The 18,344-nt window shown below is 36.8% G+C and overlaps 1 protein-coding gene across 5 annotated transcripts; it reads right to left on the bottom strand.

The window, feature by feature from the left end:
- Positions 1-1,121: 1,121 nt before the first annotated feature.
- On the bottom strand, positions 1,122-16,844 carry LOC109074662 (casein kinase I). 5 transcript variants are annotated; one of them, XR_006159636.1, is made up of 11 exons: positions 16,690-16,844; positions 16,327-16,564; positions 15,333-15,418; positions 15,160-15,244; positions 13,191-13,339; positions 12,929-13,036; positions 7,212-7,319; positions 5,766-5,872; positions 3,317-3,340; positions 1,337-1,501; positions 1,122-1,248 (listed from the first exon to the last, which is right to left on the bottom strand). XR_006159636.1 is itself a non-coding variant. In XM_019090683.2 (10 exons), the coding sequence occupies exons 1-10, from the start codon at positions 16,786-16,788 to the stop codon at positions 1,447-1,449; spliced, it is 1,059 nt and encodes a 352-aa protein (XP_018946228.2). In that variant the 5' UTR covers positions 16,789-16,844; the 3' UTR covers positions 1,122-1,446. The 5 variants fall into 5 exon arrangements, 4 of the variants coding, with proteins under 4 accessions (XP_018946228.2, XP_042611012.1, XP_042611013.1 ...); XM_019090683.2 differs by having other exon boundaries at positions 1,122-1,501; XM_042755078.1 differs by lacking the exon at positions 3,317-3,340 and having other exon boundaries at positions 1,122-1,501.
- Positions 16,845-18,344: the final 1,500 nt, after the last annotated feature.

The raw sequence follows: 18,344 nt of genomic DNA, 5'->3' as shown, positions 1-18,344 counted from the left end.
CACTATATATATATATATATTATAGCGTTTACGAACAGGACGTTTCAATGGGTCTTCCGGCGTTTTCTGCCACATAATCCGATTTGTGTTCGATTTTGTCGATTCGAACCTGTCGAGTGAGGTTCCTAAAGGGAATGAGACATGTTTCAGGTCAGTATGAAGGCATGGGAGGAGTTTCATAAAGTTTTACTGCAGGTGGTATCTGTTAAGGCATTAAATCGAGATGTTTCGCAGTGGCAGTCACTACCGTCAGTCTGCATCCTCCCAGGTTCCAGCTCATGACAACTACTAAAACAAGGAAACTCCTGCCGAATGGCCATTATTACATTATTTGCGGCATCTTTCGCTTAATATGAACAAGTTGAGGTGTTTTCCAAGCCACTCTGGCACATGAAACGTTATTTTCATCCTGAAGAATTAGCAGTTTTCAGGCATAAAAAAAAAAACAACATCTATTAGGAACTGGTCGTGGGAATAATAAGTGACTATATGGACAGAAAGATACAAAAGCGCAGAAGGAAAGTCTTACTGGCCACCTCAGCCAATAGAAAAGCAGCCAGCTGTACGCGAAGCGGTACGATATTGTAAGAGGAGAAAGCAGCAAGACTGGCTGGTGGGTTGAAGTGTGAGGAGTGCTTTAGAACAAGCAGCTTAAATACTAGTGAGTGGAACGGAGTAACGCCCATTGTTACCACTGGAAACAGCTGCTTATGTCACACTTTCACAAAGTTCACGTGTAAAGGCCAGCTAGCATCATTACGACAGTTATTTGTTTTGCGCTTTGCCCATGTACGTTAAATCACTCCGATAGATACGACGAAGAAATCTGCAAGTCATATTCTAAGGCTTCGACCACTTCCTGGCAGCATGAGAACCAACAATCAGCCAACAAATACACAAACAAACATTTCAACAGGGTTAAGTGTAAAATAAAAAAAAGCCACCGTCTCGTCTCGTGTGGAGTGGAAGTGGTGCCGGGAGGTGCTCGGGGGAGGAAAAGGTCTGCGGTTCGAGCTCCAGCATGGGCGACTTTGTCTCTCTTACTCCCTCTATGTCACACAAAGGGCTAGAACTGTGCCTGTCGCGGAGGAAGAGGACGAGAGGGCACATTCAGAGACTTCCCTCCCCGGCACGTCCACCGCCGAGGACGAGAGGAATGAAAAAAGAAGCAAAACAGCAAAGGAAGTGCGGTGCTGTTCCAGTGCTTTGAGATCCTAGAGACAGTCCGAGGATGAGGCCCGTCGCTGCCTAAATTAAGATGTGGAAGAAAACAAACGAAATGAAACAAAGACAATCCCCACAGAGACAACGTGTGCATGCCTCTTTGTTTTCATACATCGGTCCCCAACTCATTTGGAGGGCTCGCTGTTGTTGTCTTGTAAAATTTCTTTATTTGAACGCTCTAAAAACAACCAAAGGAATGGACTGTGCGGAGAGGCCGGAGGTTCATTTGTGCCGTTGAGTGTTCTTCTTCCTCTTCCTCTTGAAGAAACAGCAGCACCTGAGGATGAACACACATGGAAAGGTTAGTGATGGCAGGCAATTAGCTTGTTATTCCAACCTAATAATGAAGCATCTGGCCTCTAGCTACACATGCGCCGTCAGTATGTAGCTGCCTTTGTAAATCTTAAATAAAGCAGGTATGTGGGTTTACGCTACATATTGTCTGCGCTGTCGATGATGCATTAGTACATTCGTAACCTAAATGCTACATATAAAAGGACAATAACTGGTCAAAGTTAATGAAAAGGAAACTTACAGACATTTAAATTTCATTAAAAAGCATCAACAACAGAATGTTAAACAGCAACAACACGACAGGATGGGTCAGAGAAAACAAGGCACATGCAGTGGAAGAGAACAGCTCCAGACTGACACATTGAAAAGTGATAGACTTCACTAAACATGTTCCTAATGGATGCTGCTAAACAGCCAGTAAATCCGACGTTGAGTAACAGGCAATCACTGGCTGTATCGTTTAGGTTCACTGCGGTTGTTAATGAAAAGTCATACTGAATATACAGTGTCCTGCAAAAACATGCAGATCCTTAACAAAGTCTGCCTTTTTACTAAATCCCTACATTGAAATGACATTCTCTATACTACGTCATGAACAATTAAAGGGATAGTTCACCCAAACATGAAAATTCTGTCATGAATTACTCATCCTCATGTTGTTTCAAACCTGAAAGACCTTCGTTCATCTTCGGAACACAAATTAAGATATTTTTGATGCATTCCGAGAGCTCTCTGACCCTTCCATAGACAGGAAGGTTACTACCACGATCAAGGCTCAGAAACGTAGCAGGGAGATCGGTAAAATAATATATGTGACATCAGTGGTTCAACTGTAATTTTACGAAGCTATGAGAATACTTTTTGTGCAAAAAAGAAAACAAAAAAAAAAAGACTTTATTCAACAATTCGTCTCCTCACCCTGGTGCCATTTTGGAGAGTATCCACTGAATGTAAAAAGCGTATGCAGTTCTGTGACAGCTGCATCATGCTGATACGCTGTTTTTTTGTTCAGATCGAAGCGTAAACGATGTTAACAACGTATCTGCGTGATTCTTTCGAATTGTTGAAAACAGCCGTTATTTTCTTTCTTTTGTGCATAAGAAAAATGGCTCGTAGCTTCCATGGAGAGGGTCAGAGAGCTCACGGGATGCATCAAAAATGCATTAAATTGTGTTTTTCCATGGGAAGATGAATAGAGGTCTTACAGGTTTGAAACGACATGAGGGTGAGTAATTAATGATAGAATTTGGTGAATTGGGTGACCCTTTAAAAATGGCCAGACGGTGAGAAATGAGTTCCTAAATTGAATACATAGGGTTAGGGGTTTATTAAAAAACAGTGTAAGCTCTAGTAATATTTGTTTTGCCTGGGAGATTATGACCTTCTAACAATAATATTGACACTAATAATGTTACTAATGTTGTGGTATAAAATCTGAAACTTAGTTAAGAGTCTGCATACTTCTGTTCAAGGAACTGTGTATGTTCATTTAACATCTACATCCTCATTCCATTTGGTTTCTGTAAATAAGCTAAAGTTGGGCTGTTAAAGACTTCTCAGTGTACCTCCAATCAACTTTATTCAACCATGAACAGCAACTTTAGGGCATTCCAGCCACTCAAATCAAGACTTTAAGCAAACAGACCTCCCTCTTTCGGTTTCAAACTCACAGACCATGAACAGCTACATTAGCCTACAACTATGTTAGCAGATCTGGGTGTAAGCGTGATCTATATGGCCACAGTCTAGGCTGGTCCACTCCCCTTGGGTTTGATGTGGACTGGAGAGAGGGACTCACCACAGGTTGAGCATTTTCACGCAGCTACAGAAGAATGTGAAAAGAGAAAAGACATAGAGATTATTACACAGAGGTGAGATGATGAGACAAACCTAATGTCGGCGACAAAAGACAAACAGGAAGACACAAACAGAAAGAAAGAGAGAGAGACAGACACAGCGGATAGTGTAGATCTAAAACATCTGCTCAATTCATGGTCACCTTTTATTAAGTAATATCATAATAGGTATTTTATGTATCCTTGTTTGTAAACTTCTAAAACAGATGGCCAACAGAAAAAAAAAAAAGAATGGGAGAAAAAGGGATAGAGAAGAAAAGGAACAGAAAGGGTTTGGAGAAGTGTAGTGTCGTCCTCAGCTCACCAGCCCACCGTGAATATACTAGTGAATATAATACAACATAAACATTCTTCAGCTTGATCAATGGGTCTCTGCCACTGTAAAACATTTTGGTATGACTGTGTTGAAAAAATTAAGCCAAGTACCTAACATTCCATCAACCATGGTATTAAAAAAAAAATCACTGTAGGCACAGCCTTTTTCATTCGGTTGTAGGTTACATTTATATATATAAAAATAAAATTTTGCTTTGATTTTTAGCACAAGACTTTTGACAATTAAAAATGTTTTATAGCACCATGATGATGCAAAACACTTCATAATTTAAAATAGCCCTTAATGCAGCATTCAACAGGTTCTGACAGTTTTACAGCTTAAAATGCAGCTCCTTCAATCAGAATTATAAACCAAAACTATTTATAATTTAACTGTCACTCAGTAATGATAGCATGTGTACATGAGATATAGAAATTATATGTAAGTGTTCTTACATTCTAGGTTATTCAACTCCAATAACATTTAAAATTCTGAAGCTCACAGGGTTTAGAGACATGTTTTTGAACACCATATTTGTGGTTTAAAGATGTTTTTTTAACTATATAACCAACTTAATGCATCTCACTGGAAAAGTGAAAAAGCCATTTTTTCCATCGCAGTAAAATTATTTTAATGCTTGTGTTCTTTCTTAGAAAATGGAATAAGAATGTTTGTACCTTTGCTTATAAAAGACATTTACTGTAGGATGTAACTAATTAAAAAAAGCATTAAATAAACAAAATTGAAGAGCGTCAAAAAAAACATACTGTCTCATTTGGTCCTCTCCATCTATGCAAAACAAAACAATCCATGACTTGGCATCTAGGTGGAAGACACAGTCATGAGCTAAGCATGGGGCATAAAACAGATGCCAAACACTAATAGTGTGAAGCCCTGATGACGATTCTTGTTTTTGTATGAACTTTCCTTTTAATGTAATGTTATGTAAGAAGCTGCTACTAAAGCTCAAGTGGCAGTGTTCTAACATTACAGACTGAATCTTTAAATAAGGATACGTAACAATGATAAAAAGCAATCAACAGGTTGCTATATTCAAGAAACAAGGAAATGCAAAAAAGAAAGAGATCAGAGAGATTAGAAGAAAGACCTCTGGTGAGCATTAATACTGTGTAATAACCATGGTGACCTTGTGTGTTTGTGCAATCCTAGTAACTGATAAAGCAGCTGCTGTCTGTGCCACTTTCAAGCCTGTGCTTCAATAAATCAAAGACAGAGGGCTTTTTAAGATATCAAAGAACTACAAGAATAAGTGTTTAAAATGATATCAGACAGGACGTTTTATATGACAAACTCAAACGCACATCAGGTGCTTTAAAGAATAGGAAACTACAGAGTGTAACAGTTGTCTTTAAAAATATAAAGTTTGGAATTATAAAGATCTTTTACGTTTCTGAAATAAGTCTCTTATTCTCACCGAGGCTGTTTGAGGATATTTGATCAGAAATACAGCATAAAAAATATTATATTAATAATATATTAATAATAAATATTAACATTAAATATTACAAGAACTGTTTTCTACTTTAATATATATCAAAATGTATTTTATTCTAGTGATGGCAAAGCTGAAGACTGGCGTAATGGCTGCTGAAAAATGTAGCTTTGCAACAGAAAATAAATAAATAAATAAAATTAAAAACAAATAATTGGATAACATTAATAATACTTCACAATATTACTGTTTTATTATTAAACTGTACTATTTTATTATTAAATATATGCAGTCCTGGTGAGTGTAATAGACTCCTTTCAAAAACATAAAAAAAAAAAAATAAATTATTCCAAACTTTTTGAATTGCAGCATTCATATTTCATTCAAAACTGAAAAGTGCACTTAAAAAAAATAAGTGCAAATAAGAAATGGATAATTTTATCCAATATAATGTTCCATTAAACACTTTGGGTACACAGAGCACTACAGGGGAGCAGATGGGAATGGACCAGTGAGGGCAGGGGTGAAATCATGTAAAGACCCAGAGTGCTAAGGGACAGCTTGTGTCAGTTAAACACAAGGCACAGACAACAGAAACCTGTGAGAAGCCATGTGCACATACTTGGCCTCATCCACCACCTCCACTTCTGCCTGCGCTGTGATTGGTGCGTTTGAGTGGGCCGCCAGCGGGTCGTCTGCATTCAGTTCACCATTAGTGGAGCTCACCACCTGTGGCAGAGACAAATGAATTAAAATAAAATCTAATTATTGGTTGGCCTCAGAATAACAATGTTATTGTAATTAGAGAGTTCCGTCAGTCGCTCTTCAGAAGCTCTTTAGAGAACTTTAAGATGTTTATCTGTGCAAGTAACTACTGGAAGGCAGTAACTGAGGAAAATCATTTACTACCATATTTACTAATGAAAGGTCAAACTATTCCTGGTTAAATGCAACCTTAACTTTTTTTAACAACTGAAAATAATATCAAATGATTTTCACAGAACACATCTTAAATCTATAGGGCTGTTTCTTGTATTGCTGTGTGTTTTCTCATTGTATGTAAATTATTCAAATTTAGCTTAACCTGGAATATTTAAAAATACTTTGAAAAATACTTATTTTAAAAAATACTTTGCTATCACCAGTTAATCCAAGAAATAATAATAAAAATGTAGCCATATTGAAATTCATGCTTTTATTTAAAAAGCCAATGTTCTATTATTTTAGTTGTCTGAGTCTCCCCAGATCCACTAATGTACAGAATCGAGAGAAAAAACACTTTCACTACTCTTCACTACATAACACTGTCGTACAGTAGCCCCAAAAAGTATTTTCACTCTTAAGTCACACTTAATGTAATACCATTTGGTTTATTATTTTGTTATCTAATATATCTTAACACATTACAGAATTTCCCTCAGTTCAATACAGAAGGCATCTATATCAGCTCTAGGACTGTCAGCAGCATTTCTCAGTCGCCTACTGGAGGAACCTACAGGATAAAAGTGAAGCAAGCAGCGCAAGGTGGTGAGTCTGCATGTTTGTCACCATCTCAGTCAAATACATGCACTGAACTGTGCTTTGTGTACTGTAGAGTGTGAGAGCTGGTAATACTAGGCCCTAATGTCAGCTGTACCAAATTACCACAACAGGTGTTACAAATAATCTCAGCCTCTGCGTGACATATGCCGCGTTTCATTCAATTTAGAAAGTTTACACCCTCACACTAAGAAAAGTGATAGAATATGAAAATGTCACATTTCCAACTTCCTACTTGGAAAATTCCAATAGAATGCCACTTGACAATGTTCTTCCAACTTGGACAATGGAATGCTACATGGAATTCAGAAATATTAAGACTGGAATATCCCACATTCAAACACTTTCACACTTTGAATGAAACACAGCATTTCTACATTTTTTAATAAGGACAAGAATTGCCAAACAGGGGAAACCCATAGAGGAAGTGTTCTAGTCAAGTCTGAGAGCAGATGGGGCACGCTGCTGCAGATGGCTGTAGACATGAGCGCACACAGGAGGAGGAGTCGAGCGAGGGGTGAAGCAGTACCTGCACTGAGCCTCCGTGCCTGTCCGCTGCCAGGTGCGAGGTCAGGTAGGAGTTTGTCTGGCGGTTGGGCTGCACCTCCCAAGCTCCTCTGCGGTCGGAGATGGCCGTCTGTGCGGATGGAGGAGGTGCAGGAGGAGGCGCAGGAGGGGGGAGGCGTGGTGAGTGAGCGAGAGCGGGCGGAGTGAGGCCAGGTGGCATGCAGCACAATGCAGGAATGGAAATCAACAAGAAACAAAAAGAGCCAGTCAAAGCCAGGAAACGGCATTAGTGACTGTGGACCAGTCGTCCAATCACACGAAGAAGCAAACACCACAAAATAAACACAAGGAGACATTAAAACAGAGGAAACTGAAGAGAAAACTTTCTGAAAGTTGTTGAATGCCAAGTGGACTGGACAATACATGTAGCAAATCAGGCATCCAACACTCAGTTCCCACTGGAATATCTGACAGCATAATTTCAATGATTAAAGGTATAGTTCACGCAAAAATGAAAATTACCCCATGAAGCCATCCTAGGTGTATATGGCTTTCTTCTTTCAGATGAATATAACCACAGTTACAATAAAAAATTATCCTGGCTCTTCCAAGCTTTATAATGGGAGTGAATGGTGGTCAAGTTTTTGAAGCCCAAAAAAAGTGCATCCATCCATCATAAAATATGTACATATGTCAGACGATTTCGATCTAAGCCAAGAGGAGACTCTTCTCAAGAGACTAGCATATTCTCACCGGAGCTTACGCTACATCCTATGTATTCCGCGAGAACACCACTCTCTCGTGTACACATGTACAATGTTTTTATTTTTCTTACACAAACACATCAATTCACTTCAGAAGGCCTTTATTAACCCTCCGGGAGCCACGTGGAGTACTTTTTTTGATGGATGGGTGCACTTATTTGGGCTTCAAAATTTCAACCACCATTCACTGCCATTATAAAGCTAGCAAGAACCAGAACATTTTTTATTATAACTCCAGCTGTATTCATCTGAAAGAATAAAGTCATATACACCAAGGATGACTTGAGGGTGAGTAAATCATGGTGTAATTTTCATTTTGGTGAACTGTCCCTTTAAGAGAGCTAAAACACTATCTTCAGGTTTAACAGAAAGCTAAACACATTATTTATAAGTATTCTGAGTCAGACATAACAGAAAGCTAAACACATTCTGAGTCAGACAAGAAACACAAGAACATCCAAATTCAATTTCTGAAACTGCAGTGTGCAGTATATAGCTTCAGGACGACCCCCTGGTGAATCACTAGTGTGAATGTGTAAGTGTTTTGTGGTGGACAGGATAGTTTAGTAGTGTGAAAAGATAGGGGAAAATGTAATAAATCACTTAATTACTTTTGCATTAAGTGGCAAGACTGAAGTTACTTAAGACATGTTTATTGATCTATTCATTTTAAGCATTTTAAGCAGAGATATTTTTTTAGAAGGTATGAGTCCTAATCTACAGCGTCCTAAATGATGATGGATATTAGGAAACAAATATTGAAAAAATAAAAAATCGATACATATTTTGAAGAGTTTTATATCTGGAACACTGGTTCTAGACACATGACCAAAAACATAAGGTACAATGGGGTTTAAGGCACATCTTCAGAAAAATGTGTTTTTCACTACTCACACAGTGTATGACGTCAGAGAAAATGCACACTATATGGACAAAAGTATCAGGACACCAGACCATTACATCAACAGGAACCTTAATGACACAGAATTCTAAATACATAGACATCACTATGTAATAGTGTTTTGTAATAATACCCCTTTGTAATAATAGCTTCCACTCTCCTGGAAAGCCTTTTGTTTTGGGAATTTTTGCCCATTCATTCAGTAGAGTCAGTATACCAAGACCTCCGTGACCTCTGTGAGATCAGGCACTAATGTTGGACAAGTAAGTCTGGCTTGCAATCTTTGTTCCACTTCATCCCAAAGATGTTCGATGGGGTTAAGGTGAGGGCACTGTGTGAGCCACTCAGGTTCTTCCACGTCTTTATGGACCTTGCTTTATGCACTGAGGCACTAGTCTCAGCCTCAGATGTCATGCCCACGGACCGTTGGCTGAACGTCTGATACATATGGGACACAAAACTGGAAACACTTCAGGAGTGTCGAAGTCGTCATCGGATTGGTTGAATTCTACAGGATTTCCACGAGACGTGTGTGTCGCGTTCTTTAACGTTCCACCTGGAAACAAAGATACTGTGGCGCCAAACCCCCTCACGAAAGAAGAAAGCCTAGTGTTTACAACTGTGACGACGAGCACTTATCAGAATCAACTAAACACTGGATTTTCAAAAGTATGTGAACTATTTAAAGTTTGGGGCATAGAATCTTTAAAATATGTCCGAGAGTTTTACACAGTGGCGACATTTTCACGCCTTGAAACGTGACGATGACCGAAATGAACTGTGATTGGTTGTTTGACATGGCGGTCAAACGGCATCATGGGCATGCGTTGGCCAATGAAAGCTGCCATGAATTCCAGACCTTCATCTGAAGGTCTGGCTACAAAAGACTACTGGGGCACAGTCATGCTAAAATAGAAAATCATTGATTGTCCAAAATGTCTTGGTATACTGAAACGTAAAGATTCCCCTTCACTAAAAGTAAGAGTCCCAGCCCAACCTCTGAAAATAAGCCCCATACCACTATCCCATCTCCACCAAACTTTCCAGTTGCCATAATACAGTCTGGCAGGTTACATTCTCCTGGCATCTGCAAAACTATCAGACTGCCAAACAGAGAAATGTGATGAATCACTCCACAGAACATGTTTCCACTGCTCCAGAATCCAGTGGCAGCATGGTTTACACCACTCCATGATGCTTGGCATAGCACTTGGTGATGTGAGGTTTGCAAGCAGCTGGTCAGTCACAGAACCCATGGGCTGCTTGACCCATTCCATGAAGCTCCCCAACAGTTTCGGTGTTGTTATTAATGCCAGTGGAGGTTTGAACTCTTCAGCCATAGAATCAGCAGAGCATTAGTGACTTTTATGCACAATGCACCTCAGCAACCCCGCTCTGTGCCTTTACATGTGGTCTTCTGCTTTGTGGCTGAGTTGCTGCTGTTTCTGAATGCTTCCACTGTTTAACAACAGCACTTACACTTGACAGTTAAAGAACGAAACAGTCTAACTTATTGAAAAAGTGGTATCTTCTCACAATATCATACTTGAATTCACTTTTCCATGCAGACTGCATGGCTAGGTTTTGATTTCATACACCTGACTTCAATAATTAAGAGGTGTGTCCCGATATTCTGTCCATATAGTGTTTTACAATATGCATTAACAGAGCAATGCATTTTGTGGAAAATAAATCCTCATATAAGTTTATGAGGTGGCAAGAGACAGCTAAAGGTGCTCATTGATGATACAAATACTTTATCTACTTTATCTCAAGTTTAATACTTGTTCAAAATCACTGCAGCAAAGTTTGTACTATTTTCTGCTTATTTTGTTCAATAAATGTAATTTAAACATTAAAATATTAAAACTAATCCCATAATAATTGAATATGGCTTTACAAAAGTAAATATGATATTTTTATAATTTATATATTTTTAAATATTATGGTTTCATTATAAATATGGTGATTATCTCTGAGGTGGTCACCCAACTTAATAAAAGACATCAACCATTTGAATCTATCCATGTCATGCCAACAAATGGAAAAGTCAGCCATCCATTTATCAGTTACTATGCCTTAAGTTTTAACAGCAGAGGCCGTTTTTTTTTTTTTTTTTTTCCCAAAGGTACCCAAAAGTGAAAATTCTATCATGATTTACTCAACTTCAAGGTGTTACAAACCTGTATTTTTTCTTCAGTTTCTTTCTTCTGTTGTAGCCACTGGCTTCCAAAGTATGAAGAACAAAATCTATGGAAGTCAATGGCTACCAGCAATTCCCACATTCTTTAAAACATATTGTGTTCTACAAAAGAAAGAAATTCATACAGGTTTGGAACCTCATCAGGGTGAGTAAATTATGACAAAATTTGAGTGAACTATCCCTTCAAAAAAAAAAAAAACATACCTTTTCATATTGTTAAGTTATTGAAAATCTTTTGAATTGATTATCTTTAACAAAACTGAAAATCATTAACAAGAGCTTTGTCTTAAAATATACTTGGTAATTTTATTGATGATGAGGCAGTTTACTGGGCCCTTGTGTCTTTCAGCCAAGGATTTCTAAATATATCTGCACTCCTTTTCCCTCACAAGAATCATAAGGATACACGTGAATTCAAATCAATGGAAACACCTAAGACGTATGATGTCAAGATGTCTTAAAGAACAGATTAGCCAAAAATTAAGGTAGTCATCACTTCATTATCTCACCCTGTCTTTGCAAAACCTATATATATATATATATATATATATATATATGTATGTATATATATATATATATATATATATATATGGTATTCATGTAAGAAAAATATTTTTTTCTTTTAACCTTGAACTATAAGCACTAATTTGAGTGCACCTCAAATTCAAACACTTGTGAAAATCTTTTATGAGCCAAAATTAAACTTTCGCTTCAGCAGATAAGTTTGATACAGGGCAAGTTTGTGAGACGTGCAAAGCAGATTTGCTCTTGCAAACGTAAGAGAAAGCCAGAAAAAGCACAAATTGGCAAATGTATCAATATAAAAATAGTCTCCAGTGACATATATACTTGGAAATATATAGTTTCAGGAACTTCTATTCCCAGCATGCACTCTGAGCCATGATGTGCCAAAGCAGTGCATGCTGTAGCAGCCAGTTGCTGAGTGGGCGAGTCTAATGATTTTGTTTAAAGCTTCATGTAGTGCTGCAGAAACCATCTAAAATCAACTCCACCTCCACCAGCTCGGTTTAGAATTCTTCAACAGATGTCAAGAAAACATGTCTAGGCCATTATTTCACTCCAAAATTAAATCAAAACTCGTTTAAAAAAAAAATCTAAAATCTAATTTCTAAATTTTTTGTAATGTGATCTAACAAGGACCTTTCCCGCCCCCAAATTCTCATTACCAGGAAAAAAAAGCATGCATGCATGTATAAATAAATAAACAAATTTTTCGATAATTTCCACTTTTCTCAGTGGTGATTCTCATTACTGTCCTAAATTTTGCATGACCATAAAAAGAAAAAAGAAAAAACTTTTATTTAAATCCCATACATAACACAACTGTTTAAATTATAATAGTAATGTGAAACATTATTACAATTAAAAATAATCATAATTTAATATATTTTAAAATGCAATTTATGCAGGTGGTTGCAAAGCTGATTTTTCAGTTTTCAGCGTCACATGATTCTTCTGGAATATGCTGATTTATTAATTAAAAATAGTTGTGCTGCTTAATATTTTTGTTAAAACCTGTTGATACGATTTGAAATAGCAATCTTTTGAAAACAATGCAAAAATGTTTACTGTAATTTTTGAATTAACTGAGTTAATGTTACCTTGCTGAATAAAAGTATTCATTTCCTTCTACATCAACAATTCTATTTCTTTCTTGTGATCTTGAGGTGAAATATGACCCAGATTTGCTTTGTGAGATTCACCCATTTGGTTCAGGGGAAATATTATTTACCCTTAATAAATGAGTGTGTGGGCAGAAACATGAACATGGGACATTTTCTCTTTCCTTTCCCGTAATAAAGACAAGGTTCACCAAATTTAAGCTTCCTTAATGAGCAGCGGAAGATTACCTGATTCCTTAAGGGCTGGTGCTGGGAAGGTCTGTCTCTGTGTGCGTGGCTCTCACGTGTGATGGCAGATGCCCCTGAGTCCACGTGGACCGACCCCACCGGTGTGGGCTGAGAAAGACAAACCAAAACACAGAGAATATCAGTTCTCAGGTGAACTAGCTCTGTGTCTGCACAAATATAGACAGCAACATTAGGCTGTCTAGCAGAGATGGATAAACTGTGCCACTTTATTCTCGGCAGTAAAGACGACATGTTGACTCACAATCTGTCTGCCAACCCAGTCATACGAGTAATCAAAGGTATATCCTTTTCGTTCAAACAACTCCGTAAACAAGGTCCGCAAGTATTCATAATCTGGCTTCTCAAAGAAATCCAACCGCCGGACATAGCGTAGATAGGTGGCCATCTCCTCTGAAAACACAAATGAGGATAAAGTTACAATGACAAAAATCAATAAATAAGAGCAAAGGGAAGTCTTGTCTTAAAGTCAACATAAAACGTTTCAACAACCCATTTTAAATTCTGCAATGTGATATGCTGCTGCCAACACGGCAGCTGAATGTGTTATTGCATTTAAAAAAGGATTACAAAATAGGGTTGTGTGCCTCAACTGATTATATTGTTGTTGACTAGTCAACATAATTAGTTGAGTAGTCTAACAAACCCCCAGAAAGTCAAAAACATTGTTTATGCAATCTTTTTATAATAGCCTACTTAATCTATGAAAAACACAGTCAAATCTGATACTGAATGCTGTTGAAAAATAGGTTATATTGAGGGGTGCACAAATTATTATTTTTTCATTCTGGTTGTCATGAGAGCACCTGGAGATTTGGTTTGGTGCTCACACTGCACATTGTGTGACCCATTAAATATGAATAAAATAATAATAGAATTATTGGACTTAGCTTATTCTTAAAATAAAATAAATAAAACAATAAATAAAGTGTGATAATACTACATTTTAAAATAAAAAAATGAGTATTAAATAAAAAATACAATTATTTTATAGCACACTTAAAAATACAATGCTAAAATTGACATTTTATTATTATTATTATTATTATTATTTTTTTTTTTTTTTTTAATGAATTTTCAACATTTTCAAACCTAAAATCAGCAAGCTTTTATTTAGGCGGGTTGCCGGCAAGTAAGTACATGCGGTGCCAGTTTTACCTCTGCCAAGTGAAACGCAGTGATTGAAATGTCACTGTTTTGCGTTTTGCTCTGAAACCGCTAACAATTATGATTTCAGTTTGAATGGAAATTTTATACAGTATTACAGTTAATCGCTCTAAAAGGGTGTTGGTGCATAACAGCTGTCAACCATGTCTGACAGAACAGATGTACCTAATAAAGTGGCTGCTGGGAGTATTTATTAAAATCAACTGAATCAATAGGCAGGGACCAATAACTACAAAAATATAAGCCTATTATAAAGCCCACACACCTGACAGATGTTTGGCATGTATCAGCAACTAAACATTGTTTAAGGTATTCTGTTCATTAGGACACTGATATAGGACCTGCTGTCGTCAAGTAAGTTTCTCTCTTTTTTTTTTGACTGTTTGTTTATTGCATAAAAAAATAAATATACATATACATACATACATACATACATACATATACACATATATATATATATAAAAATATTATAAAAACACAAAAACTTAAAAAAAAAATATAGAGGGTTGTTGGGGGAAACAGAAAACCAGATATATACATACACACACACACACGTATACATATACATACATACATTTTATATATATATATATATATATATATATATATCAATATATATATATATATATATATATATATATATATATATATATATATATATATATATATCCTTAGTTGTCAGTTATAATCATCAAAATTAAAAGAAATAAACATTTGAAATATATCAGTCAGTGTAATGAATGAATATAATATACAAGTTTCACTTTTTGAATGGAATTAGTGAAATAAATCAACTTTTTGATGATATTCTAATTATATGACCAGCACCTGTATATGTATGTATGTATGTATGTATGTATATATGATAGTAATTTGAAGCAGCAGCAGTTTAGTCAACTAGTCTTGCGCAACCCTATTACAAAGAAACATTATATTTCCTTTGGAATAATGAGCACTTCTGAATCCTGCAAAAACTAGGAATGTGTATTAAGTGTGTTGACTTTAAGATTAGCTGATACAAATGCAGCACACGATGGGGGTCTCACCAGGAAAGTTCTCACAGAGAACCTCAATGGGAGTGTTTCGCTTTGTGTCCCCAATCTTCTGGTAGCGTTCCTTCAGTGTGTCAGCCTGCAAGCACAAAACAACAACAACATCTGATTTACAAGAACTAAATTAGTAACAGTTTCAATGGCTTTAAGATGCTAGTTCAACATACTTTTAGTCCCTGCCAAGGGAGACTACCCCGGAGGAAATACATGAACATGTGACCCAAGGCCTCAAGGTCATCCCTCCGACTTTGCTCTGCAATAAAGTAAATAAAACAGTAACATCATGTACACAATAACATGAAGTTGGCTGGACAGTAACGATAGGACAGTAACAATGGGAATCATGTGGAATTTAACAAATCTGGTTTCGATTTGATTTACTTAACTATTAATATACTGATCATCGATCATATGATCAATAAAAAAAAAATCATTCAATGATTTGACCAAATAATTACCCAAAACAATAAATAAATAAATATCCATGTCATATTTCAAAACCATAAGACTTCAATTAATCTACAGAACAATCATTTTTGTCCATCCACTTAAAGTCCTTGCAACAAAAATGTTGAACAACTGTGCTTGCTTGATTAACAAATGAGGTTTATTCTCATGTATCAAGCACGTTTCAGTGGATGACTAAAAAAACATTGCTCAAAAAATGTTTCCCCATGTACCATCACCTTAAGTCATTTACAACATAACAGTAAGTGTTCTTGCTTTTTTATTCTGAGTTAGACATGGCATGACATGCAATTCAGTGAGCATGTAAGTTGATAATTCAGTATCCAATTCGACTGATTCAGTGTGAGTCATTCCAGAAAAATAAGTGACTCATCTTCTGAATTTTTTAATTATTCAGTAAAAAGGACAGCACTGTCCAGGTTGTCTGTTTATTTCTTTTCATTGTATCATCTTGGTCCACCCATTTTTCCTCTGGCATCACATTCAGTTTAGACGACACAATCACAACCCGAGGTGCTATAGATTCAATGTAACATTTAAGGAACCAAATATGAATATCATGTTCTTTAAGAGAACTGGTTCATGATTCCCAAACAGCCAATCAAGAAACCACATAAAGCGTGAGGATAGTGACATGCTAAATTTAATGTTAAGTCCATTTTAGGATTAGACTATGGAGGTCCTTACACTTACCTTTCCCTAAGTGTGTATTAATAGACATGTATCGAGCTGTGCCGGTAAGGCTCTTGTGCTCCCGGTAAGGAATGTGTTTTTTGGTTTCCTGGGTCAATGTATTCTTTTTCGCAAGGCCAAAGTCTATGATGTGAATGATGTGCTCCTTCTTGTTTCCTTGTCGACCGATGAGGAAGTTCTCTGGCTTCACGTCTCTATAGATGAGGTTTTTAGAATGCACATACTCCATGCGGGATATCTGGGGAAATTTAACACATGGCCTCACATTACATTTTTACACTGCAATGCATTAGTCCAACTATATACCCAGGTGCCACACTGCTCTTAAACTACAGCAGCTTCTCAGAGGATCTGTGCACTCACCAGCTGAATGGCGATCATCAGGACGGTCTTGAGGGAGAATGTTCGGTCACACAGGTCAAAGAGATCCTCAAGACTAGGGCCGAGCAGCTCTAGAACCATGGCATTGTATTTCCCACAGGGCCCAAAATAGTAGACCTGAGGCAGACCCTCTACTTTAAAACAAAAACACAAGAAAAATACAGGAACATTAACTACAAGAGTCATAACATTCTCTCTTTATTGGTTAAGTGTCTTGTTTTAATGAAATTATGACTATAAAATGATGGCCTCAGCTGATTGAGGATTAAAGCAATTTATTCCTCCAGCCACTAGATGGCAGTACTGTGAGAAATATGCAAATGCAAAATGCTAATATGCAAATTCCCAAGTTTGGCATTTAGATGTGCACCTTTTTTAGCACTTTCAGTTGCATCCTCCCAAAATTTTTATATGTATATGTGTATGTATATATATATATATATATATATATATATATATATATATATATATATATATATATATATATTTTTTTTTTTTTTTTTTTTTTAAATAGGTTTTTGGTTAACTTACTAAAATATGGTCTGTGGTTCAAGCAAGCTTAAGACTTGCACATTTTATTCTACAGCATAAAATACATAATATAGATATAAACTATAAAAAAAAAAAAATCAATCTGTTATTCATTTACTCTTGAAAAACGTGGTTGCTAACAAGTGTCTAGTCTCAGCCTCAGACGTCACGCCCACTGACTGTTGGCTAAAAGTCTGATGCATATGGGACACAAAAGTGGAAACACTTCAGGAGTGTCGAAGTCGTCACCGGATTGGTTGATTTCTACAGGATTTCTGCGAGACGTGTGTCTCGCGTGCTTTAACGTTCCGCCTGGAAACAACCTCGTTACGACAGAAGAAAGCCCCTGTGTTTACAACTGTGACAATGAGCACTTATTAGGATCAACTAAATGCTGGATTTTCAAAAGTATGTGAAATATTTAAAGTTTGCAGCATAGAATCTTTAAAATATGTCTGAGAGTTTTACACACCGGTCTGTTATTGTGACGACATTTCCAAGCATTGAAACGTGCCGCTGAAAGAAACGAACTGTGATTGGTTGTTTGACATGTCGGTCAAACGAACCTCATGGGCGGGCCTTGGCCAATGAAAGCTGCCATGAATTCCAGACCTTCAGTCTGAAGGTCTGGCTACGCGAGACTAACAAGTGTCTAAATGGGACTGCAGAGTTTGCTGGGGATCCAGACCTCAGTCATGTTAGCGCCAAGTTTAATTTTCCACAGGAATGAATGTGACTATGACAGACTGAAATACAGTGCATTCAGGGGATTGTAATATTGTTTAAAAAATACTGACTGTTCAGCTGACCAAACATCTTTCTGGAAAAATATATAAAAACTTTCAGTAGACAAAAGGTTTTTTAAATTTGTGAGATGGAAAAATTCAGGCATATAATCAGCTAGAGACAATAAAGGGGGAAAATGCATGTTTCACACAGACTACATAATCTGAGAATATCTGTTTTCCATTTGAATTGGTTCATTGGAAAGTAGACATTTCACTCTCTATAGATACATTTTTAATGTCTGTAAAGCAAAGATATACACTGAGTTTAGCCCTCAAATTCACAGACCATGACGGCAGAAAACGCATCCTGTTTGCTTT

This window comes from Cyprinus carpio, unplaced genomic scaffold, assembly GCF_018340385.1.
Source record: "Cyprinus carpio isolate SPL01 unplaced genomic scaffold, ASM1834038v1 S000006632, whole genome shotgun sequence".
NCBI classification, from domain to species: domain Eukaryota; kingdom Metazoa; phylum Chordata; class Actinopteri; order Cypriniformes; family Cyprinidae; genus Cyprinus; species Cyprinus carpio.
This window is presented reverse-complemented; position numbering and strand designations above follow the sequence as displayed.